At 34.8% G+C, this 27,533-nt stretch overlaps 2 protein-coding genes across 3 annotated transcripts in view; one reads left to right on the top strand and one right to left on the bottom strand.

Annotated features, from left to right (window-relative positions):
- The window catches only part of ANGPT2 (angiopoietin 2), a 42,219-nt gene extending 39,802 nt beyond the window's left edge, over positions 1–2,417 (top strand). For both annotated transcript variants that reach the window (XM_008942151.1, XM_008942150.1), the window contains 2 exons: positions 182–312; positions 1,699–2,417. In XM_008942151.1, coding sequence (XP_008940399.1) covers positions 182–312; positions 1,699–1,859 — 292 coding nt within the window. In that variant the 3' untranslated portion in view covers positions 1,860–2,417. The remainder of the gene's footprint in view (positions 1–181; positions 313–1,698) is intronic.
- Positions 2,418–4,798: 2,381 nt separating this feature from the next.
- Positions 4,799–27,533, bottom strand: part of MCPH1 (microcephalin 1) — a gene marked incomplete at its 5' end in the record, with an annotated part of 45,326 nt that continues 22,591 nt past the window's right edge. The window contains 4 exons of the mRNA XM_008942152.1: positions 4,799–4,804; positions 5,801–5,878; positions 11,542–11,704; positions 14,755–14,792. Coding sequence (XP_008940400.1) covers positions 4,799–4,804; positions 5,801–5,878; positions 11,542–11,704; positions 14,755–14,792 — 285 coding nt within the window. The remainder of the gene's footprint in view (positions 4,805–5,800; positions 5,879–11,541; positions 11,705–14,754; positions 14,793–27,533) is intronic.

Raw genomic sequence — 27,533 nt, 5'->3', positions numbered from 1 at the left:
TGACTATTTATGCTTATATGAAAACATTAGGCTGCAAAACAGCTTACAACACTACATTGGCCAGAAGAGAACTCAACTACTTGGACAGGATATTTATTGCAAACTATTCCATCATTATTTTGCAGATCAACTACCATTAATTTCCATGTAATAATTGTTTTTCCATTCCTCACTTCTGCAGGATCTACCTTAAAGGACTTACTGGGACAGCGGGCAAAATAAGTAGTATAAGCCAACCAGGAAATGATTTTAGCACAAAGGATGCAGACAATGACAAATGTATTTGCAAATGTTCACAAATGCTAACAGGAGGTAGGAATGTTGTTTTTTTTTTTTTTTTCCTTTTCTCAGTCTTCCTATTTTTATTGGCACTGAAACTGTCTACGAGATAAAGAGTGATAATTTTGACTTAGTAAATTTTGGCTATTGAAGAAGTCCAAAACTGACAGATAGAAACACTATTATGGTTACTCCAAATGAAATACTTTATCATATGACAAAGGTTAAAGTAAAACAAGGGGTAAAACTGGAGGGGAAAAAAGTTTGTAAAGCTAGGGTACAAGGCAGTCTTCAATTGTGGAACTTAGCACAGAGCAGATTCTTTTTCCAAGGAATGAGATAACATTCAGAGATAAAACACTTAACTTCCTCCAAAACCCCTGTTCTAGAGATTCAGTTTGTCAGTGAAATGGCTCCTGAATCTTGGGGCACAAACACTTTCCCTAACTATCCAGAGGAGAAGAAAACCCCTAAATGCTGCTGTGCACTGTAGATGCTACAGAAGGCTACAAGTATTTAATTCCATATTTAAATATAATTATGAAGTGGCAAAGATATACATATATTAGATGTCAACGTTTTTCTAATGATTGTTTACCACTTATTGGAGTTCTAGGTGGTATTTTTATTCTGAACCACGAAAGCCATTCTATAATTTGTCAATCTAGAATTCCACATTCAGAAACGTAAACAACTGCTTTATAAATTTGACTTTTCTTCCTGTTATCTCTTAGGCAGTGGCTCGTTTCCCTGTAGCACAAGTTGCAAGACAAAAGACAGCTTCTGTTTATCCAAAACGATAATTGGATTACTGCCCTCCAAAACAGAACACACACATTATCGCCATCATAACAGAAGTATAAAAATATTATCTTATTAATAAAAATAAATTTTACTTGTGACCCACTAACAGGTCAGGACCATAAGGGTACAAAGTTTGGGTTGCTTTTTTCTCCTTTTCCTTCTTACCAAGTTTCAGCACAAAGGTTTTAAACTGATCTGCACTGAGGATTGAAGCAGATGACTTAATTAATTGTCTAAAACAAATTAAGAGTTCAAATCTGTGAAGAACAGGAATTCAAAGAGCAGATAAGAACCAAAGATGACTCACTGTCATTATAGTACAAGTCAAGTTCTGCTCCCAGCCAACAATAATATTGGATATCAATAATAAATTAAGTTTGATTGAACACCTTCCCTTCTCAGTTTTAAACTATAATGCATTACATAAGCTTCAAGAATACATAGTTAATACATAAACATTTCTTTCCTGAGTTTGAGGCCAGGATTTTCTACTGACAGTTCCAAATCGTAAGGATGCAAAACTGGGTTTAGATTCCTTTCTTATTTCAGGACACTAAGCGTCCATATTTTGAAAACTACCTCTGCTGATGTTTTTCTTTGTTTTCTATCTTGCAGGGTGGTGGTTTGATGCATGTGGTCCTTCCAACCTCAACGGAATGTATTATCCATTACGACAGAACAACAACAAGTTCAATGGTATCAAGTGGTACTACTGGAAAGGATCAGGATACTCCCTCAAAGCCACGACTATGATGATTCGACCAGCAGATTTCTAAATGCTTTTGCATTATGTGAATTATGTATTGTGTAGTCTTCAGAGACTTCATTTGCCGAGCACATAAAAACACATCTGCAGCTCCTCTCATTTTACAGCCCAGAAAACAAGCGCTCGTACTCTGAAGGGATGGGTTCAGTACAATTCCTGAATTGCAATAGCCTTGGATCAGCTAAGTCTCGTATTATTCAACCGGACAGAAAGTCTGAAGCATCAACCTGATACAACAGTGATTTGGCCAAAAAAACTGAATAAAAAGAACATCAAAGAAACTGTCAGACAACTGAAGGACTGTGTTTTACTGATCATTTATGTTATATATTTGTTAGTAAATAACTGGAACTGTGAAAAATAGTTTTAGAAATATGCATTTTGCCTCATCACTGAACTTTAAACATTACTCTAATATAAAACACTTAACTAGATCTAGATCTATTTATCTCTGTGTCATGTTTGCCTTTTATGTACATAAAAAAATACTGCCCTGTAATTAGCTCCGTACTGTAGTTAAAGAATACAGTCTTTCCCCTCATAGTCTCCTAAACAACTTCTTACACTTACCAGGAATGTTTTTCAGTAGCCTCTCTTACTTTATTTAACAGAGTACAAATAGCATTTAAGGACTTTGCATTTATACTCGGGAAATACTTTGTACAAAAAAAAAAAAAATCACCATTTCTTTCTGTTTGTACTTACTACTGTCACTATCTTTAAGTTACAAAAATCCCTGCAACTTACAATATAGTATGTATTTCTTTATATTTTTATGAAGATTGCACTTTTTCTCCGTTTCTTGTCATTTACATGTAAAATGTAAATTGATCAGTATTTTATAAACTGAGACAATGGCATTAACACCAGATGTCCAGTTGTCCATGACAGTCACTTATCACCTGGTGCTGTAGTACATCTATACATTTTATAGAAGAAACCTAACTGAAAAACATATGCATGTTTTATTTGATACAATTAAATTTATGCTCATGACTTAAGATACAAATTGCTACATTTTAAGAACAGGAAAAAAAGTTCTGAAAGTTATCCAAGTTCATACTATTGTGGTTTTATTTTTTTTTTTTTTTTTTTTCTTCAGTGAAGTCAGGACTTCTCCTTAGGAATTCTCCATAGGTAGGCCCTCAGTGTATGCCACAATGTGAATAAATTACTCTACTGGGTGATATTTGCCTTTTAAAAAATTTATTACTCTATGCTTTAAAGTTGTGTACAATGTAGTTCAGATTGAAAAGATATTTCTTCATAAATCACACAAAATAATTTAATGGAGATTTCTCCCCAAATTAACTTCAGGCTTTAATTCTCATGCTTCATCTTTGCCTTAAAGTAGTATTCTTGTAAAATTTTATTTCAGTAGATGACCGAATTAGTTACAAGGCAAGAACGTATCTCACAACAGAACAGAACAAAATCCCAGACACAAGATTTCTGGAGGTTTACTTTACAAAAGGTATCTTAAAAACATCTTAATTTTATACTGGTGGTCACTCAAAGTGCTTTCAGAGTACCCCACTGCTCACAACACCACCTTTGAAAATGGTCAGCATTACTAGAAGATAGCAGGGACAAAAATACTTCAAATATGACTTCATTATCTTATTTTAAAGAAACCTAACAAATGTAAATTAACAGCCCTTATCTGAAGAGTTGCATAAAATAATATCACAGTATTTAAGATTACTCTTTAGTATTTTATTGTGTCTCCTAGCAAACTTATAAGGATATACATTTACCAAATTTTTTTAAAAGAAACTTCATAAAACTGCTTCCTAATTTCTTACTTTCTTAAGGATGTCTTAAGAAGCAAGTCTAGCAGACAGCCACCAAGCTAATAAAGGAGGTGGACACAAAAAGAAAAATATGACATACCAAGAGAGGCCAAAAGAGTGGGCCTTTTTCAGCCTGGAGAAGAGCAGAGGAAGTGAGGCCTTACTGTGGTCTACAACGGCCTGACTGAGGATGCAGAGAAGACAGAACCCCTCTTGGAGGTGTACTGCAATGAGACAAGGGACAGGGACAAGAGGCAGCAAACACGAGTTGGAATTGTGAAAATCGGGTTATCTTTTCAATTTGTTAGTTTATTACCATGAGAGTGGACTAGAAAAGACCCTTGGAGCACAGCACTGAACTAGACAACCTTCAGAGGTCCCTTCTAGTCTAAACTGTTCTATGATTCTATGAAATTTAATAGAAATGCTGGGTATAGATTACTGCATTCCCTGCTTCACTGCATTCATTTGAGCAACCTGGTCTCGTGGAAGGTGTCTCTGCCTATGGTAAAAGGTTGGAACTAGATGATCTTTAAGGTCCCTTCAACCCAAACCATTCTACAATTTAATCAGATAGCTAAAGAAAATATTCCTAATATTTGACATAGTAAGTATATCCAGCCAAATAATCTTAAGAAAAAAAAAAAGAAAAGAAAAGCTTCTTAAAAACTATGATGGAATCTGGCACAGTATGAATGCTCAACCTGGCAAAGGAAAATAGTACTAACCTCTGGTTGACATTGACCTTCATGATTTTAGTAATCAAACACTATATGACAAGAATAATTAAATATTACATGGCTAGTTTAGATTTGTTGCAAAAAAGACTTTCTAAAGGTTAAGGCTTTTTGATGACTGTTCCAGGAAAGTAATTGAAGATACAGATGGAGACATTGAATGGATCAATTGTTTAATGAGACTTTTTTTATTTTTTGGTAAAATGGAGTAATTTATCAACACAAATGTAAAGTTTTAAAGTGAATTTGTTTTTAAGTGACATTTATCTAAAGGAGATCGTATGGCTTAAACTGCAAACACCAAAGTGAGAGGAGGACATTTTGGAAGGAATGCAATAATAGGAAAAGAAAAGGCTGCAACAACTGCTTTGGACTTTAAACAGCTGAAACATAACAGCAAGATAACACCTTATTTTAATTCATTCCTGTAATGAAATAAACAGTATATAAAACTTGAATGCAATTCCATTTTCTCTAAATACATGTCAGGAAGCAGAAAGAATTAAGAAAAGAAAGTGAATATAAACACCATTCATGCCCAAATAATAATTGTATCTTTAAAAATAAGGTATCTGTTACAGTAAGAAACCAGAATGACTCAAGAAGGGAAGGACTCGAAAGGTCACACAAACACCACCTTGGACACTGACTTCATTCCTCTGCAAGAGTAGCACACTGCTAACAAGCAATTCATGATCTTGGCACAACCATAAACTTTGAGAAACAAGTAGCAGATGATAATATATTTAACAAACTGCCGCAATATAAGAGAAATTGTGAAAGTTTTTTTTGGCAAAAAATTTTAGAGTGACGGACTAGTAACCTGCTAGTATTCTACTTGTTTTAAAACCAAAACTGCTTAATCAATCACAACATACAGAATGCAGATACCCTCGGGTCTGAACAGACACACCATGCCCCCACATACAAACTTTTGTGCTGCTTCATAATTCAATACTTGAGAATCACCACTGAAGGCAGAAAAAGGTTTCATTTTGCCTGCTTAGTAGTTTTAGAAGCCCACAGTAATTTTCCATTGCCAAAAAATTTTCTAGACTGAAAATAGCAAGTCCATGACATGAATTCTCTTTCCATTAGGCAGTAACACGCCTCTCCAGTTTCAGTATAAGCACAGGCAGAAATCAAATAGGCCGCAAATAAACTGAAATATATTTATATTTATGTAGGAAGCTAGTTCATTCAAATATTAATGGGTGAATCATTTTTTTGCATTTTCCATGCATACCAGAGTTTTTGCACACACTTCAAGAAGTAGTGGATGAAGGAGAGATGGAATCCTTACAGTATTTGCACTAAAGTATTTTTTCTAGTAGGCCTTCTTGCTCACAAAACCTATTCAGAGGACCAATAATTTTCCAGATAAAAGAAAGTTCACAAACTTAAAAGGCCATTAAACTTACAGGAGCTGCAGGGAAGATGGATGAAAGCTCATATGGTTCCTCTGAGATCCAATGGCCCACTTCCAAAGACCACAGAACCTAAAGTAAATTAAGTGGTAAGTAGAACTCTCATAATTTCTAAAGCAGCAAACTCTTTCAATGTCTAATTAGAAGTAACTGCAGCTGCAATAGTTGGTTTCATATTTCATTTACCTAAACCAATTGATCCACTGAAAAAGCAATCAGAAAGATACAAATTTTACAACTGAAACAAACCATTAAAATACCCAAGTCATGTTCCTATACATAGCTACGTTAAATTTTAAAACCTTGTGAGCATACTAGAAAAGTCAACAATACACAAAATTAAAGATGTGGCAAATGAAGTCGTACTGGATCGGTTCTCTTAGTTCAGTTAAGCACTGGCCTGTTTCTCCAGCCTGTCAAGGTCCCTCTGAATAGGAACACCCATCTGGCACATCAAACACTGTCCAGTTTTGTGGCACCTGCAAACTTGATGAGAGTGCACCCTTCCCAGCATCCAGATCATGAATGAAGATGTTAAACAATACTGGACCAGTATCAGCCCCTACTACTGGCTAAGATTATTCAACTGTTGTGTATAATCCATGTTACATACATAAATCAGCCTGAAAAGAAGAAAAGCTCAATTTCATTCTCTTCAGTATCCTCCTGTCAATGTCACATTCTAGGGCACAAAAAAAGGTTGTTGCCAGTGCAGAGTACTGTCTGGAAAATAGGTGGTCATTTATGTTCAATTGAGCTTTGAAATATGGATCAATATGATACTTGTAGACTTGCATGCCTAAGAGTTTGGACTACTTAAAGACTTCTGTTCCCATCAGGGCCTTCACAAAATGTTTAAAACGTACTTGAAATGGTTAAATTTTCAATTGCTGAAATACATTATTTTGGACTTTTTTTTTTTTGTTAAAACTTTCCCAAAACTACTCCGTCCAGCAGAACCAAATACTTGAAAATGCAACAGCTGTACAAAGAAAGAAAACAATTTCTGTAGTCATTATATCATACTAAACCTAAAAATAAGAGTTAAATTAATAAATCAATTACCTTTAAAAAAATATTCAAAAGCTAATAACACATTGCTGTGTTTACCTAAGAAAAGTAAAATAACTTCTTTAAAAGATAGAGTTAATACTGCAACTTTGGATTTTAAGTTATACATTTTAAGGTGATAATTGTGCACATTTTTTACAATTACTTTTTACAATTTACAATAAGAATATAGAAATCTATTTGCTTTATACTTATAGCTGTATATATTTATTGCAAAGAAATTTCTCAATCCGAGCCATTTATCTTTTAATCACAGTATAAATCAACTTCAACTGAATCAAGAAAATTGTAACTTCTAATACAATTCTTAAGACACATGTTGCATGAAAATAATTTCTTTGTAAATAATCTTGAGCAGTAACAGATGTACCATGCTGTATAATGTGTACATCAAGTCCTTATAGTACCAAAATGATGTTTGTACCAAGACTAACTGCCAAACAACCCAAACAGATTGAAACAAAGCCAAAAGATTAGTTATGATTAAGTAATCCCATTTCATTTTCCAGGCCAATTTTACAGCAACAACCTCTATCAATCCTTGTAGTATTTACAGAATTTTGTTTAGAAATTAATTTTGTTTATCTTAACAAAAGATGGATTAATGGTTGTCTATCATGGTTCTGGAATTGAGTACAAAGGCATCATATCTGCTTTCCAAGATAAAAACTCGATACAGAGTTCATGAACAGGTCCTGCAGTAAATAATTAGGTCACCACTCACTAAAACATTCAGTTTTCGTGAACGCAAAGGCAAGACCTCCATTTTAAGTCACTGAAAGTTTGCTTCCGACTCCATCAGACAAAAATTTTCAACCAGTGTATTTTCAGAGCAACACTAAAAAAATGCTTCAAATTCATGTAGGACAAAAAGAAAAGTCATGATTTGCAATATTATTCTTGAGTAAACTACTTCTTCTTGTAAAGTCTTATCTTCATATTCAACAGCTCCTCAGAAAGTGGAAAAGGACTAAGAAAATCTGAAATACCTTAGAATATAAAAGTGTTCATATTGAGAAAAGCTGTCTAGAAGTTTTCAAATGTGTAGTTACAAAAGATTTAGACTAAAATGTAATCATAAAGCAATACAGTAAGAAACAAGCATGAATGCTGGATATAGGAGTATGAGAAGTTAGGAAAATACAGTTGATAACATTGAGATATTAAGAATGTATCAGATTTTAGTAGAATGCAGTCTTGCTGGTCATGGATGACCCAAGAAAGGAGGAAGTAGGGAGAGAAGAGTAAAACATTGTTTTTCTGTGGACTTCTTATAAACTTACAGAATGTTTTTCTTTGGATTCTAGAATCAAGTTGATCAATCTTCTGTTATTTCCTCCTCAAGTACAGGCTTTTTTATTGAATTCGGTAGTAGGCAACCTGTATGGTATGGAGATCCAACAAGTGTTGGATCAGGTTACACAGCTCCAGCAAATGATGGGGGTTATGCAGCTCTAAGCAAGCATCTGCAGCTCATACAGCTATAAGGTTAGCCTTGGTGCAAAGTTTTCCTTTGCACAGGCATATCAGCTGTGTTCTTTTTTCCACAGTATATAGAAAAAAATTATATCAAACTTCAGGTTCTCAAAGATGTAAAACCAGTTTGACTAATCATTATTTAAGGTCTCTTACCATCCAGCTAACACACTGCATCATCATATGGCACTTGTACTTGAAAACTCCTCTTGAAATATGTAAATGAAGTGCTATGGAGATTAAATGTCTAATGGTAAAACTGATATTTCTCTAACATCCATCTTGAACAAAAAAAATATTTCAGCCTAATTATCTATATTACCAGTCAAAAGACAGTGGTAAGTAATATTTCAGCTTGTTAAAACATTGAGAAATGTCTTCCAAAAGACATTCATCATTTCTCAAAATTACTACCTTGTTTAAAAGGTAACACTGATTTCTACAGATTGATGGATTATTTTAATTATCCAATTTGAAATACTTTACCGATGAAACTACTTATGGTAGGATTGACTGAAGTATGAAGAGTCCAGTATTGTAACATTATTAAAAGGAAAAAATAATTGTGCTTAAATGAAATTCTCCTGACTACTTTTCTGAAGAATTCCTCATGATGGTGAAGTATGTCTTCAGCTTTCTGTTCTCTAGTTAAAGTATTCAGTTAATGAATTTGGGTAAAAAGATGGCAAAATTATGCCAGTGACACAATTACAAATAAGACAATAATGCTCTTTTGTGGTAAATTGCATAGATTTAATTAAGTTAAGAAATATTGGTTTTAAAAATTCAAAGCAGTATTTTCTTTCAGTGAAGTAAATTACTTAATTACTTGAGTAATTAGATATTTATGGACAGAGTTTTACCCAGCCTCAGTGAAAGATTGAAGCACAGTTCTAGAAAAAAAAAAAAAAAAAAAATCATTATTCACAGATAAGCAGATCCTATAAGACTGAACAAACTTGTGATTTGGAGAACTGAATTCTGAAGTTTTTTCTTTAGTCCCTTCTCATGTGGCTCTCCTAAGAACTTTAGAACTTTGTCTAAATAGCAGCTCAATAAAATGAGAGAAGACAGCTTAATCATTTGATCCAATAATATTTACCTGAACAAACTAAGTCTTGGAGCAATTGCATTTAACTTATTGGTATTACATGAGCGATATAGATGATCCTGTGATGAGTCTAAAAGGTAGACTGTAAGAGAGCAGGAGAAAATTTGGCATTGCTATCAGTCAGTGCTACTCAGTGAAGAGCATGTGTTGATGTTTTCACCAGGCATTGTTTCACAGAAGCATGGTGCATAACATTGGCAATGAAAATCCAGGACAACAATTGCCAGAATACTGATTATCCAAATATTGCTTTATATACAAAGGTAGGAAATTATTTATTGGATTTTTGTAGTAGTTATCTACATCTTCAGCTACCTTATGGTTATTTGAAGCTTTTTCTCAAGGAAATACTCAGCTTTCATATTTGACTACCCTGTTATGAGAAAGTAACTTACAGCAAATATGTTCTCTTAATGCAGTCAAGGATGCTATTGGTATTTTCTGTCACAAAGGTACATTACTGGCTTGTTAAGGCTATCAAAGATGCAAATCCCTTTATCCCAAGGGAAATTATTCACCAAGAACAACTGAAAACCCCAGGGTATACAATAATATCTTCTTCAGATAACTGCTGTGTATCATGCAGGACAAGCTTCACACTGGTAAGTGTGAAACATCTTGAAAACAAAAAGGCAACAGAAGTTCATTTTGTTCAGTCCATCAGCTAAATTTTAAATCTTTCTTAAATTTAGAAGAAAAAGGAAACAAAGGAATATAAAGTTATGCTACAACCCTTTTCTGTGTAAGGTGAAGAGCTATTTCCATATAAATTCCAATACCTATGTTTTATAGCTCTGAAAACATAAGGGAAGTTGAAAAACTGTCATCTGCAATGTCAGACTGAGTGGTTACTCTCTGTTATAGCAGTGAGAAATTGAGGTGGTTCAACCCTGCGCTGACAGGTAAGCTGTCCACCCACCTACTGCTTACTCCATGCCCCAGCAGGATGGGGAGGAGAACTGGGTAGGCAGAAGCAAGAAAAAAGAACCGCCTTGTGGGTGAAGATGAAAGCAGTTAGTAAGTGAAGGGGGGGAAAAAAAAAAAACAAACAAAACCAACATTAAAAAAACACCAAGTGATGAAGTAATCACTCTCAGCAGCAGATAAATGTCCATCTAGTCTACAAGCACTCTCTGCTTTGGAAAAACTCCTACCCAGTTTTCTATCTGAGCACGACATCATATGGTATGGAAAAATCTCTTTGATCAGCTGGGGTCAGCTGTCCCAGCTGCAGTCCCCTCCCAGCTCCTTGTGCACCCCCAGGCCACTTGCTGGGGGGCAGAGGGGTCAGTGTGAGAATCAGAGAACACATCTTCATGCTGTGTAAGCACTGCTCAGCAATGGCTAAAACACTGCTGTGCTATCAACACTGTTTTGGTCACCAGTCCAAAACACAGCACCACACAGGCTCCGTATCGGCCAGACCCATGATTATCTTGTCTTTACAGTAACAGTCTGGTAAGTGTACATGGTAGCCTACAAAACATTTTTAGGATATACAGTGATTATTTGATCTGGACACCTGGGAAACATTTCTATAAATTATAAAGTTTCCAAATTACTCATCTACAAATAGTTTTCCTTATTTTTTTTGCTATTTTACCATTTTTCCACTATGCATCAAAATATCTAAGAATTCCCCTTCATGCTGAGCTCAATATATGTTTCAGAACAGAGAAGAAATATATTAAAACAGTATATAAAACATTCAAAACTGAATAATGTGACTTAGCTAACATTGAGCAGAAATAGTTTGTTTAGCCTTTAATCTGTCTTTAATAATGCATGTGACATGAGTTTCTCATTCATGACATGAGACTTCAGGCATTTTTAAAATACAAAATGAGGTACAATACAGGAATCTGGTTAGATGAATTACTGAGGGACAGTAAGTCACAGTAACAGAGCAGCAAAAAGACAAATTTCCTATAATTGAACTAATTCCAGGTAAGCCTGAATATCTGAATATTGCATCATTGTATGTAGGAAGGACACAAACATGGTTATATGATTGATATTTCATATATACAAAATATTTTTAATTTATTCTGTAGTAAAATTAAAAAATAGTTCTTACCCATTCATAAGAAACAATCCAACACCCACGGGCAATTCCCAGCATAACATTCAAGGTACGACGAGGACTCCCTGCAACTACATGACTTGTGGTTTCACATACACCATCTGAGAACAAAAACTCTCCAAGTTTTTTCACCACCTGAATTACTGTATTTTGCTTCCTAAAAAAAAAAGTAAAAAAAAAAAACCACCATACAACATTGAGTGGATATACAGAACTATCAAAACATATGCACACAACACCAATTAACTCAAACTCACCTCCTTTCTTTCCTTACTAATAATTTCTTATCCTTTTCTCATTGAGCCTCTACCTCTTTCCTAGCCCTAAATTCATTAGCCTTCCCACAGAGTCCAAACAGACTCTCTTCTGTCATCACCCAACCATATCTACTTGCACATCAAAGCTCTTTTGTCCTCCACATCTATCTTGTTCGTTTAAACAGAAACTTTTGAGTCAGGAATTATCTAGCATATTGTTTGTGTACAATGCCTCAGCCTTGGTTGCTTTTGTAGTACTATCAAAGAAGTATTACCCAGAACACACAAACATCTAGAGACAGTACTCTTAAGAGGTTTTTGTGAGGAAGCACCAAATCTTCAGCATCTGAATAAAATGCTGTGTCTAAATGTAGAGAGATGTCCTAAAGTTCTGACTACCTACAGATCTGAGCCAACATTTCAGTTACAAATTCACTTATCCTTAAACACAATTACAATTAAAAATATAAAATGAAATATAAAATCCAGAATGGCCACCTGTAACTGTAATTCTAATTTGAGTTCTCTACATTGTTATTCTGGAGCACATAAATATATCATCATAAAAACAGTGAGAGCTTGGTATCACTAGAGCAAAGCTGTTTCATGAGAACAATTTACTATTTTTATTACTGATTATTTTTATAAATCATTATTATAAATGATCATTAAAGAACTGTAAATGTAAGGCCAGTTCCAGTGCCCTCTCTGCTCCCCAGAGTGACTTGGAAATGTCCACAGAATGCTACACAAGAGAAAAAAAATTAAGCACAACCTCGAACACAGTCACATCTATCACAACAGTGAGTCTCTCAGGTAAAATATTTAAGTTAATCACTGAAATAATGTGAGTGCACTCAGGACATCTCCAGAAGCCTCTGGGCTTACTTCATTCTCACATTTCACTCCAAATAAAGTAGCTCAATTAAAACTCCCCAAATGCCTCAGCTAAAACAAACACTACTTAGTGGAACGCTAACAAAAGGCAAAAAATTATTCCTAGAGAATGCAGCAATCTGTTTTTTAAGGAAGTTTCAAATAAAGAAATAAATAGTAAAAACAGTGTAGCAAATTAACATCACACTGAAGTCAAAAGGTTGACTTACAAATATATTGTATGTGGAGACACTTAAAAAAAATAATCAAACCACTGACCCTCACTCCTGTGTGAATTCTGTCTTTGGCTATATGCTTTTGAATGTTACTCGAGTATTTACTATTCCCTTTTGACTTTATGAGTTTTAACTTGACATATACTACAAGTGAATGTTTTTGCAAGACTGCAACCCAGAGGTTTTCATGCTCTGCCTGAACCTTCTCGTTCTTTCTTATGCCTACACAAAATTCTGTACAATTAGAGGAAGAGAGTCCTGTTGTATAAGAATTGAATCTAAGACACCATAGAATTACAGTGAAAGCTCACCAGTTTATACTTCAGTCAGCTGCAAACCTGACAGCTGCAAATTTACAGCAAAATGTCACTGACTGTGTGATTCAGAAAAAGAGGTAGCCCCTGGCTGTGAATCAGTGAGCACCGCTTACTGTAATCTCAAAACCCAATGCCATGAAACCACTGAACTCATCTTTAAATTTAAATTCTAATGAACTACTTTTGAGGCTGCAGCTACTGTAGAATTGGCTTTTGGCCATTGGGTTGTACTTTGGAGGACTATTTTCTGTTCTTTAGTTCCTTCAGAAGCAGTCCTCCCTTCACCCATTCAGAGACTGATGAATGCCTACAACTGTAGACAGCCACAAGTTCTGAAGAAAAGCAATCGTTATCACCAGACCTTTATATTTAATGAAATATTAATTGGCTAGTGCAAAAAAATCAACATATGAGTAACCTAAAAGACATAATATATTAATGACCTCTTTCAACAAAATAACTTTTTTGTCAGCTCTGCCAGGATTTGTTCTCTTCTTTCAGGCAGATCACAACCTCTGCTTTCCACTACTTCTATCTGCACTGTAGCTATTATTTTTACCTCCCCCACAGCAATCCTGCATTGCATGACTTGCAAAGTGCATTTTAGTCTTGGTGTTAATAGTATCTGGTTACACTAAAGACTAGAAAAGTATTAATTCCATTTTATGTGTCTGACAGATTAGTGTAATGGTTAATAGCTATTTACAACTATTTACAAAGAACTTCTAAAAGGATAACCACTAAGTACTGTTTCTGAGTACCTATATCTGTATAACTGTTAAGATTTAATTATTTCAAACCTGAAACAGACTTGTGGGTAGCAGAAATACCTTGAGTTTTGAAAAAGAATTAAAAAAAACCCTGTAAGCAGTGTAAGCATAAAATATGTAAGCAAGTGTAGCATAAAATATGGAATTGTGTTTTTGTTGGATGTTCTTTATGCTGCAAGACTTCTAAGAGAATGATAAGAGCATGCCAGAAAATTAACTCTCCCCCTAAATATGCAGTGGCAGCTGCTTCTAATGTTTTGAAACTAAGTGGCTAAAAAGCCTACAATTGGTATTTCTTCAGCAACTATTTATATGAAAGAAAACACTTTGAACTGATGTTTCAGACTGACTTTTAAAATAGAAATAATTACAATGTATGAGGAAAAAGCTAAGTCTTGGACCTAACGTTTGAACCATTTACTACATAAAATTTCTTTCTATGCTTGCTTCAGGAAAATTCAAAACTTGCTCCAGATTTTCATTTCATTGTTCTGAAGCCCCACTGAGCTCACCTATGGAACAACTACTTCGGCCTGCACCATAGCAATGCAAACATACACACACACACACTATAGACAACAACGGCAGATACATGTCTGTACATGTTTCTAGCTAGAACACAGAATAAAAAGAAGTATTTTAACATATGGCCCAAAGCTAAATTTAGTTTTGCATAGGCATAAAAAGATTATCATCAACGTTCAAGTTTAAATGGTGTGCAGACTAAAGAGTAAAAATGTTTAATACTTACTCAGATGACATACTGGTCATAACTAATGTCCTTGTAGGCTAGAGGTGTGAAGGAGACAAGAAAACATCAAAAATCTGCAAAGTTTTCCCTTTTGAAAAAACCCTTAAATTAGAAACTGTTTCATTATTAACTGTCCATTCAAAGGACTACACCATTTCATAGTGACAGTATCACCAGGAGAAGAGGCTGTACTAATTAACACATATCCTAGAAACATCAAACTTTGAGGAAAAGGAAGGAAGGAACGGATGGTGACAAGCTGGAGCACAGGAAGTTCCACCTCAACATGAGGAAGAGCTTCTTTACTGTAAGGCTTACAGAGCACTGGAACAGGCTCCCCAGGGAGGCTGTGGAGTCTCCTTCCCTGGAGACTTTTAAGACCCATCTGGATGGGTTCCTGTGTGACCTGCCCTAGACTAGATGGTCCTGCTCTGGCAGGGGGGTTGGACTCAATGATCTCTGGAGGTCCCTTCCAACCCCTAACATGCTGTGATTCTGTGGAACCCCTTTGTCATGTCTGGTATCAAAGGCTCCAAAATAGCAGAAGACAGAAATGTAGGTTTTCCTTAATACAAACAAAAACCAAAAGGATTTTCCAGTCTGGGATACCACAGAAAAAAAACGATAGTATTTGTCTTCGGCCTTTTCCTTCTGATGAGGTGGAAAGGAAAAGGCAGCTCTCCATTAACAAAGAAAACCTTTTATTTAAAATTATTCCAGTTTCTTCCGAAAGAAAGGCAGAAACTGGCTGAGGTGCTGCAGAAACAAGAGTATACTTACTGTAAAATAGAATTTTAATAATTTTATTTTTATTTTGATAGTGTAAAGGTCTTTTTTTGGCAGGACTTCAGTATTTTAAATCCAGGTTTGTAAGTAAATATTCTTTCACTCTTAAATCTTGTCTAGCGAATAAAAGTGGTCTGAGTAATATAACACACAAGGTGCAGTCAGAATCCTAAATCTCCTAAAGGAGAGTACGGAATCCTTAAACCAGCAATTCTGACACACCTTATGAAGCAACCCTTTCTTCCCCTGCAATAGTCCCCATAGCCTATGTACAAAGTAGGAGTGTTTGCCCTATACAGAATTTAAATAAGCTTTTTAAGAAGTCAGAAGAGGACGAAGTATCCTTTGTTCATCAGCAATGAGCATGAAAGCCTCCAGCACACAGAGGTAAGACAGAACATGAATTTTAATAGTGTCAGAGAAATACATAACAAACATAACATAACATGGTTATCAAAAAATACATGTAATAAGAGGTTTTGAAAATCTTAGATAAAAATTTCTTGTAGCTACACAAAGATGCACAAGTACTTAAACATTTAATTTTGTAAAAAAGTAGATTGATCAACTTTTGCACAATGATTTCAAACCACTCTTCCTAATTTAATAAATCAATACATGCTTTTCAGATTATTTCTCTACATAAATACTGCTCCATAAGAAATAATCATTCCCATTTCTGCCCTCCTAATATATTACCACAACCACAAGCACTAAGCTCCCACAGTCTCTACTAAAATTTGGTTTCCTTTGAGTAATGTAGTGAGCTAAGACCACAAAAGTGTTCTGAATTGGATTACAGCTGGTAGCACAGGCCAAAAAAAGACTTGAGGGCAGCTCATTTTACCCAGTAATGAATCACAGAACAGAACAGAGAACATACACTGGTTCTACTCCATCTGTCCTCTCTTATCAGTACAGAACTGTTCTCCATTAAGTGTTCAAGCAATTTGTCACATTTAAGAACGGGGTTCCTTGGAATTATTTCCTAATAGACTGTAGACTAACAGCATGCACCATACCTATTCATTATATGAGCAACCTTTGCATAAATAAAATGCAGTATAGACACCATTGACAAGCTAGGTATTAAAGATAACATAAGTAGTTTTTTCAACATATACATGATAATTTCATTCTGTGGTTGGGTAGATTTGAAAAATAAACTCTAGATTCCATTTGAGTCTTCAGAAGTAACAGAAAGTAGTATATTCAATAATTTAAAAAAAGTCACTATAAACATGCATTCAGACATTATGTAACCTATGTAATACTTCAGAACTGAAAATACATACAATGTGAAAATGTAAAAACAATCAATAATAGGATGGAATAGAACTTCAACTGAGAAAAGGATGAAACACTTATTGAAATATTTGAGAGAAATTCTATGCAGTATTTTTGGAAATGTAAGTTTCCAAATTCTAACTTGTTACCAGCAATACTTACTGATGATGCCTTAGCCTACTGCTAGCCTGACAGTTGAAGAGAATACGCACTTACCTGTAATCAAAATGTATTGCATTCTCAGCCAAAAGACTTTCTATTGCATTATTTTCAACTCCAAATAAGCAGTCGCATTTACTGGCTCTGGCAAGTTGCAAGAACTTCACAGCTTCAATTCCACATTTGAGTTTTATACACAAAGAGTTTGTGCAAACATAACAACAGTGCAACAATAAATATTAAATACATCTATAATATTGATATAATTAGTATTAAATACTAAGTATTATAAACTGAAAATTTGAGTCTAGACTCAAAAAGATCTTTAGTAACACACTGAGTGAGGTTTCTCATGGCAGGAGGACTGGAATATTAGGCGCTCTGCTGCACAGGTTAGGTCAGATGATTGAAATCGGACATGGGGCCACATTATACAATAGTATACCTCACACTGTCTTCATGCACATTGTTGAATTTGCATAAACTCCTAAATATTAAACATCCTGGGATGTGACAGCCTGGGAAGGCACAAAACACTGCATAAAAGCAAGGGTTTACTATTCTCTGTCCCGTCTTTCTGGGCTGAGGACCACAGCTATGTCAAATATGTATTGCTTCAGCATGGTCATGACGTTCTTCTTCAGTATTTGAAGCCAAGCCTCACTGCCATCAAAACTTTGGCTAAAAGACAAACTTAAATACACACAAAAGAATTGCACTAGGTTCTTGGGGTGCTTGTATAGTACTAGCTCCAAAGCCAGATCCTGATGTGCCTGTATAGAATGTGCAGAAATCTATCCTTCCTAGCAATTTTTTATAAATGAAATGTCACGGAAGCATTACTAATCAGACCACTACTTTTGCCAAACGTGGGTTAAAAAAAAATGTATTATTACAAACCAAGGCCATAGCAGCTTGAGATCACACAGCTGCTTCCCCAGCTTCAGAGCAGAAATATTCATTAACAGTTCCTTCATACCTTATCTATACAGAAGTGAAAATAGTGGATCCACACAAATGGAGAAACCTGCAGCCTGTCCTGACATTACCCTGCAAAGTCAGCTTTTATGCTGCAACACGTGCCACACAAGATAGTACAGTGAGAATTCTGGGCAAATGTTCTGTCAGTGATCACTTCAACGTGATTCAAAGACTCAAGAATGCAGAAGGATGTATACAAAAAGGTAGAAATTGGGATAAATTTAATTTCTTCCAGACAATTATTTCATTAGCATTTAGAAGTGCATATTTTTGCAAGCTAGAGGTTATTTGCTAAACAGACATTTTATTGCTTAAGTGACAAGCAATCCTCTTTAATTACAGTTACCAAGCAGAAAACTTGGCCAAACTGTGTTTTTATTTTCTGTTGTACATTTTTCAAGTTAATTGCTTCTCTTCCTTGCTATGCAATTTTTCTTCAATGTTCTTTGTATCTGTTTTATTTTACATCTTGTTTTTATTGCAATTTTTTTTCTTTTGAGTTAGCATTTTCTTTTCTGACAAGCAAAAAAACATCTGGTGAGCATCATTATGAATTCTAATGCACATTTGTATCAGGATTATTATTAGTAAAACAATGGAAAAGGTGGTATGAAGTTAACTGGCCCTTTTACTTATCATTAATCTCTGAATCCTGAAGAGTTTCATATCTGTACTATAAATCAGAATGCACTTGTTTCTGAATAATTTTTTAGGTCTGAAATACAGGCTGTGTTATAAACAACACGCTTCTGCTTCTCTTTATATATTTCTTAGGAGCACAGCTGAATTTAGTATTTTTTTAGAATCCGTCAATGACAAGACTTTTCTAAGTCACCTAAAAAATAAAATGTGCATTTCCACTAGCTCAAAGGAAAGAGTATTTGTATATCTTTACAGCACATAAAAGACGTGATACTTCCTCTATGTTAACTGACCTACACCACAAAGAGGCATCCAACCTCAAAATGTGTTCTTTCTTTCTTCTAAGTTTAAGCAGATGTTTCTTGGAGCTGAAAGACAGTAAGAGAAAATCCCTTTTTTGTACAACCTGCTTTTCAATAAACTGAACTCAAATTTTGTTTCCTTAAGAATGTCATGAGCTGTTCTTCATAAGTGGGTTATTAATAAAAATGTAACAGTAAAATAGTTGTGTGTTTTTTTTTGTTTTTTTTTTTTTTTTTTTCAGGCCAGTTCTCAAGAATAGAGTTCATTCATGCTAAGAATTGATTTCATAGCCATAGTTTAACATTTGTAATTGGCTAAATCCAAGCCTAAGTATATTAGATCTCATTTTGTCTTTGGCTCAAGAACCCAGACCTTAGATATTTTTCGTGAAAGGATTTCAACCAATAAATACCACTCTTGAATTGTATATTACTTAGTGCAAGTGCTCCTCTTATGCCTTAAATTTGACTGAAGTGCTGAAAGAAATAAGCTTCAGTGTACTCTCAAATTCAGTCATATGTGCTGATGGAGAAAAAAAAAGGCCTTCACCTTCAGGATTTAACAAGATACTTACACCCTGTGTGGTTTGGCCACAACCAGGAGTAAAGGACTTTTTAGGGAGTAGGTGTGGAGGAAGGGGAAAGTAGTGCTTGCATGTGTAAAGAAAGTGTAAGAGAGACTGCAAGATTATTATGCTGTTTTGTACTCTCCTGATCACTTTTTTCCCTTTGGATATTGTAGGCTCATCAGATGGTTCTGAAATTGGTTCAGAACTCCTGTGCTCACTTTTGGTCTTTACAGCTGTATTTCAGAAGTAACAATCTTCAGTCCTACTAGTTAGTATGAGCCAAAAAATGAGCTATGTGTAGCATGGGAATATTCAAGAATTAGGTTATTTTCACTCTGTGCTTACCTAGGAAGGTTGTAATGAGGATCCAAAACTTCAAGATTTTTTTGAAACAATCTATAAATTGTTCTACATTAATTTATTCTATTCAAGTAATTGTGGCTCATAGCTGGAAATAATTGGTAATTGTAATGAATTATTACTATTCAGTAGTTTTAAACCAATTCATTCAAAGCTGCAATTTACTTTTTGGCTGGCCTTTCTCCTCCTATCAGTCCTCTGATACTGGTATTTTTCCAGTTTGCTCTGGCTGCAAACTCAATTCTGACTGTCAGTCCCTCATCAAATGTAGAACCTCTGCTTTAGTCCAAGAAAGAGGTGAAAAATACACCCTTCCTAAGTCAACACTACCATGGGGAAACATGAAAAACCAAAGCAAGTTATTAGAAGACAGAAATATAAGATGACATGACAGATTACTGGGCATCAGCTTCCCTTCATTTCCAGAGATGAGATAAAATAAGAAATGTTGTAATCACAGATACAGGAACCCCTAGAGCATCTGTTGGGAAGATTAAGGATGATGAACAGCTTGAGAGTTTTCAGAATAGCAGTGTCACCGTTTACAGCTTACTGACATTTTCATTTTTCCTCATGCAACCATAATATCTAACTATATTAAAGAAATATATCACCAGTGGGGTATGAAAAAAAAAAAACAAAACAACTGTGTAGGAAGGGACAGATTTCACAGCATTCTGCAACTTCAAAAGGTAGTTTTATCTGGCTGTGATCACTAGCAGAACTAGAGATTGACTTTTTCTGGTAAGACAAAGATCAAGGAGATAAAAGATGCTCCTTCCCACCCCTTTGGCTGCAACTAAAAATTCCAATTCAATCAACTTGATATGAAAAAAGCCAATAAGCATGGTTCTAATTTCTTCAAGTGCAGGCAACAAAGATTCCTAGTTTGATGGGAATCCCAGACCTATCCAACAGGTACAAATTAGCAGTTGTCTTCCAGTCAGCATCACTCAGGAAAAGAAGCAGCCCAGTTCTCAACTATTTTTTACTACAAAATGAAAGTTCATGTGAAGCAAGGACATTCACCTCCAAAAAAGTCATAGGACAGGAGAAAGGGGAACAAGGGCTGCTATAGTGCAACACTATGTTACACAGAAAGCTCATATATGCAAGCAGAAGCATTTTAAAGGTCACATTAAGGCATAAATTAATTCTGTCAATAGCACCAAATAATGCTCAATGTATAATCACCTCCTCAAATGATCTGCAAGAAAGTCAGGCATAACTAATTTTTTTTCCTGTTGAAATTTTAAGCAACATGAACTTCTCTCCCCCAGTCTCCAGCTTCACCAAGGTTAACAGTTTATACTCTTCTGTGAATAATTTCAACAATAAATTAAGAATGATGTAGGAGTGAATCTGTTTCATCTTTTTAGACATTCAAAACCGTTTTTGCTTTCATAATGATCTAATGAAGTGAACAATTTCTTTGGACAGCTGACTTATGACCAACTAAAAGCACTTCGCAAAGCTTCAGCTGAGATAGAATGAGCAGTCATAGAATGGCTTAGGTTGGAAGGGACCCTATGTCCTAACTGTGAGATAAAAACCAAGCCACAAGGCTGGTGGGCAGCAGTAGAATAGCTTCAGTGAAATTAATGGTGTGATTTTTAAGCCCTCCTCAGCTATTCATTCTATTTTTGGTACTGGTGGTTGCCACCCATCACAGAAGTTTCATGAGAAGTTAAGTCTGCCTCAGCTACTTCATTGTACATGTCAACACTGATCACATTGGGCAGAAGCAACTGAGACACACAGACAGGCCTTCTTCCAGGGCACAGGCTGTAGGGATGGAACCATTTTATGAGGGAATCACCCCAACTCATAAATACTGGGTTTGTACAATTATTAACACCATAAGACTAGCTTGGATAATTGAAGTCTTCTGTAGATTGCCAGCTATGCAGCAAAGAGTGGAACTTTAGGTGAAGATACACCTCAACATGTTTGCAACCCAAAAAAGTGAAGCCTTGATTTGTGTTAAGTTTGCATTAAGATACAAGACTGCAAACTTCAGTAAATACCCTGCTGACAAGATTAAAACCTACTCGTTGATGACAGTCAACAACCTGAATTAAAGCTCCACTGCTCTCTAGACAATATGATAAATAACCAAACAGTACTTATTTCAGGCTTTGAAGTATAAAACCCATATTATGAAGGGCAGAATAATAATTAAAAATAACCAACCACTTTATTTTTAGGATGCTGAAGGATTATGAACTAATCGTACATGCACATAAACCTTTCAAAAAAGATTTTTTTAGTGTGTACTTATGATGAACAGCCACTGTTTTCAGCATTTTTTTTTTCTTTCTAGTAGTAGGATGTAGTATATCTGTTAAAGAGTAATGTGGTGTAAGATTTTTTTCCTATTTAACTTATTGCATATTGATATTCATGTTCCGTGCTTGTCTGTGAGTTCATAATTCAATTCTACAAAGATCACATCACTAATCCATAAAATGTTTCATTTCAATGTAGAAAAGAAAGGTGCTACTTGCGAGATTACTTTAAAAAATTGTTAATGAAGACAAGTCAAAAGTTGATGGAATGGAGTTTAGGAAGTCTTTAGTTCAGACTGATTTTCAACAACTTACAAGAACTGCAAGACTGTCAGAAATTTAGAAACTAGTTCTATCAAGTAAAAGTTTTCCAGCCTATAGGGTCATGTCTGATACCAGTAGGTTTATGCAGGGTATTAATTTTTCCAGGAGTGGAATTTCCCCAAAAAAGAGGATCTCCTGGTAGTTTCTTATGACATGAGGGAAATTGGCAGCAACGGAGCCATCCCTAAGTGGTGGTAAAGAAACTGCTGTCATTAGGACATGGCCCAAAGCATATACTGTAAGGTGCAGGAGATGCCCAGAATATGGCTTCTGTTCTGGTAGTCCTCAACTAGATGTGGGAGAAGTGGGGGACAAATTAAGTAGCTGGAAAAGGTCCAGAACTGTCCTGCAGAGGTTGAAAATGTTCATGAGATGAAACATAGTTTTATAAATCCTGCTCTATATTAAATCATGGGATACACAGGCAACCTTCATAACGCTATCCTGTGAAAAGCTTGAGTATCAGTAAGCACTATGTCACAGGCAGTATTTTGAGACTGCTTTTCAAATATTCACAAAGAATATTTTTCAGTGGTTTTAGGCATCTCCTATTAACCTTGCTAGTATTCATTTTAGTTTTTGCTATATCATTCTTATAGCGTTCAGTATTTTTTAAATCCATTAGGCCAATATGAAGATCTCAGATTTGTTCATTAACTTTATATCAAAAGAAAGGAGTGTTTTATCAAATTATTATCTGCATATTCAATTTATATGGAACAAATAGTAACAGTAATTATGACATTTTGTTCTCAAATATGCTAATATTACAAAACCTGGAAATTTGGAACAAACAAATGACCATAGCTATATTTTGGATACAGCAATAGTATAAGCTGTGTCCTGTCAGTAAAAATAAACTTTCTTGTTGGACTTCAGTGTCCAATTCAGAGGCATGTTCGGACACTCCAAGGAAGCAAATTTTATGCAGTAGCGTATAACATTAGATCTTTTTATCACTGACACTTTCAAAGTTACTTGTCCCAAAATTTAGTTGGATAAAAAGCTTGTTTCCCAATAACTTGTTTCTTAACTTCATGTTGCATCTGCTACATACATACAAGTGAACAATAATCAAGTATTCAGTTATTATCAGCTAGAATTAGTCAGACACTTTCAGGATTACTTCATGTAAGATAAGACATCTTGTACACAAAAAACATTCTAGGATCAGATTCAGATATGCATAAAATCATACCATCAGGCATATGCTCAATACCATAAAAGTTTCTCAATGGGACCATCAAAGCACACTTATAATTTAGACCTTCAGTCACTCATCTCATTACTACACCCAGAAGTAATCAGTCTGAGTAATTTTCAGTGCCGACTTGCCCACTACTCCCATTACATCATGTATCTTCCCCAGACCACAAACATGTAGGTAGTTTCAGTTTCTTCACTGTTAACTGCAAATGAGCTTGCATGCTTCCATCTTGTCTACTTCACATTAGTTTAATATTTATTTGGTGCTCGAAGTCAGGAACGTATCAAGTTTCAGTGTTTAAAATACATACCTATTCAAAGCAACTATAAAATCAAGATTAAGGAAAACATAAAAAGATGTCCCTTATACAGATACCATCTGTTCAAGGCAGTTGACAAATGCACATATATAGACATAAAGTTACTTTTTCGAATGTCTGGCAAGCTGCTTCATGTTTTATAGTTACAGATTTTTTACGATACTAAAATCTGTTTTGCCATGACTATTTTCAGAAAGAAGGATTTTGATAACAGGATCTAACAATGGCCTGCTTCACACTGATTGTTCCAAAGCACAAGCTTGGATTCTTTGTAAAAATTTTCTCTTCTCTCAAAAATCTCTTAAATTCAGTGTTGATAACCTTACCTGCACCCAAACCCAAGAGCTATGAAAATAGAACATGACTGTTTAAAAAAAAAAAAAAAAACCCTGAAGGAATTTCAGTTAAGGCCATACTGTCTTTTCCATGGAAACACCATTTTAAGTATCCCTCATGATGGTTAACTGTTCTTTTCCACACGGTTGAAGAGTTTTATATTAACTCAGAGGACAGTACTGTAAGGGTTTTTTCTGAATGTAAATTTAAAAAAAAAATAGTAGTTAACTGGTTATTCACAATGAGTCTCTCTGATCTGTTTAAAGTACAAAATGTTTACATTTGTGATGCAACGGGTGGTGTGATAAATGTAAACATTTTTGTGACTTTAAGAAACAACATAATCACTCAGCCCTCATATCAAAGGATTAACTCCACTGTAACTAACTTGTTTGAATACATTTTTTACTTTATGATTTTTAGTTATTTCAGTTTCTCCTCCCTATCCAAAAACAAAGAATTATGTATTCAATGCCATGGAATAATTGAAAAATGCATCACAATGCACAAAGGGTTTATTTTATTCCTTCAATCCAGTACCATCAACCTAGATTTTTAGACCAGGGAAGCTGCCTCCTGACATTCAGAGGCACTAATCTACAGCATTTATCCTTACCAACTTTGCATGAGAAGAACCTGGAACTGTCCTCAATTATGGGTTGTCATGTCTCGGAACTGACAAGTTCAATTTTAAAGATAGATTTATAAAACTGGCCTATATGTGATGCATTTGAATATGTAAAACAGACCAAAACTCCTGGTGTTTTGAGGGTAGTGCTGGTGTCTTAAATCAAAAAAGGTTGATCCTGTAGCCATTGAAGATTCCTGAAAATCTTACGTTGGTGTGCCTGCAGCAGTCATTACAAAATGCTCCATCTTCATGGCTTTTGTTAGCAGTACAATTTTACAACTTTGATTAGAAGTCTTTCATGATGAATAGTATAAGCATGCTTACATAAACAGTACAGATAAAGACAGAAAATGACTACTTGTAATCTAAAATTGTGATATAAAAATACCTGAACAAAGTCAGTCTCGATTTTAGCTTCAGCTAGGACAAAATACAAGAAACTCAATCTGCATGAGGTTTTGAAGAAAACAAATGGATAACACAATAGCATAGCAGAAAAATACAGAATCTGCACCTTGATGTATATTAAAGGAACTGCAGCAAATGAGTTACAATTGTAGTGTTCATGGTAGTATACTCTGAAGTGAATGACACTTACAACTAAAGACCTTTAAAAAACTTCAGTTCAGGCACTGTCTAGAAATTCAATTCAGCTTACTGCTAAAATGTTTATAAAGAGGTATTAGATTTCAAATTCTTCCTCTATTTAAAAAAATAGTAATTTACATTGCTACCCAAATTAAGAGACTTAGAGCTAAGTAACAAGTTTTACGGATTATACTTAGAACAGATTTCCAGAACACCAGCAATATGATCTGAAGCCTCATATTGGAAGTATTCAGCACCAAACTGCACATACTCAACAACAACTGTAAGTTAAAGGTTCTTTTTTTTGGGGGTGTAATAGGTCTGGAAATTCACAAAGTCAGGTTTCTAGAAATATTAGTCCATTAAAATAGCTAGGAAATGGCACTTCTGCATTTATCATTTTAACAAGCTTTATTTTAAGATTTAGATAAACATTAGAAAAATGCGCATAATATTGATTCAATAAAATAGTATTTTAAAAAAATATGCTATTTCTCTCATACGCTTTTTGCTTTGAGGAAAGGAAAACTAAAACTTTCTAACTTCACTTTCACATTGTCAAGCATTAGCAAAATGTTGCAATGTTTAAGCTGCAGCTATTGAAAAAAGTGTTTATTAAAACTTTGTATAATGTTTGGTTGTTTTTAAAAAGCTTCAAGAACATGTTATGATTTGTACTAGAGAAGCTTCGCAACTTAATTATTTACAAAAATTCACTGCCTAATTCTTTTCAAAACACTATCTTCTTAAAAATTTTCCATAAAAATTTCCTAGGGATCTCCAACCTTTGCTTTATAAAGTTTGCATGTATGTACGCATACAATGGAATATAGATCTTAAATAGATCTATTCATAAATATTTATTATACACTAATAGAAAATTGCTGGAGGAAAATGTGAAGTAAAATTTTCAGTGCAACAGTCTGGTTATGAGATTGTTGGTTAAACCACAAAATCTTTCTGTGAAGTTTTTTACTTTTCCATCAAAAAATCCACAACACTGTCTCTATATGAATTTGCACAGTCGAACTGCAACTGGAAACCTTTATAGTAATTTTTAAAAGTATTCATGATATGAAAGTAAGTACGTGCTACTATTTTACTGATATTTGAGTCAATTCGTATTATCACCGAGCTGAAACTGATAGATGAAAGCCATCTCAAAACAATGAGTTTTCTCCAGCTCCTACTTCCCATTTTCTACTGTTAAAACACCTCAAAGATCCTACTTTGCAAGCAGACACCAAGCAGGATCATTCAAAGATATCATCTTTGATTGCAAGGCCCAGTTTGAAAAAGGGGAGAAATAAAAAATGAACTTCATTTTGCTTTTCGTTTCTCTTCAGTATGTAATTGTTGAGATCTTAAGAGAAATGATTCACAACTAGCACTACTGTATAATGCTCTTGCAGTGCAATTACACAGGAGAAGGAATCAGTACCAACACATCTGATAGGTCTCCAAGCACCATTTCTGCAGACAGCCTAAAGAAAGAGCCATTGACTGTAGTTTGTGAATACACATTTAGCAGCCTTAGTCAGATTTTTGTGGCAGGAAATTTAACAGGTCTGGATAGATGTTTTTGCCTAAAAAGTGGACTATCTTATATGTTTCTATAGGACATAGACCTAGAATGAAGTTGATTTATACAATCTACATAATACTCAGAGTTATTAGCTATACAAATAATATATATGCATATAGTTAGGAAAATGAACAAAAGTAGCAAGCGGCAAGATGCAGGTAAAGAAGTCAAATAGCAGTTTTAACCCAAAAAAAGATCAGTGGTCCATGGAGATAGATATCCCATCATTATGATTTTTAAAAGGTTGAACAGCTTCATAATTACACCTGCTCAGAACTTTTACAGAAAAGAGGATCAAAATCTCTGCTCAAACTCTTTGAAATGCCACCAATAGCTACCAGTGAAACACCCATCTAATTTATTTCCTAGAACCAATTACCTGAGACACCTTTTAATGCTTTAGAACTTCGCAGTC

Source organism: Merops nubicus, unplaced genomic scaffold (assembly GCF_000691845.1).
Source record: "Merops nubicus isolate BGI_N331 unplaced genomic scaffold, ASM69184v1 scaffold7076, whole genome shotgun sequence".
Lineage (NCBI taxonomy): Eukaryota > Metazoa > Chordata > Aves > Coraciiformes > Meropidae > Merops > Merops nubicus.
The sequence above is the reverse complement of the archived record's forward strand: the minus strand, read 5'-3'. Positions and strand labels throughout refer to the sequence as shown.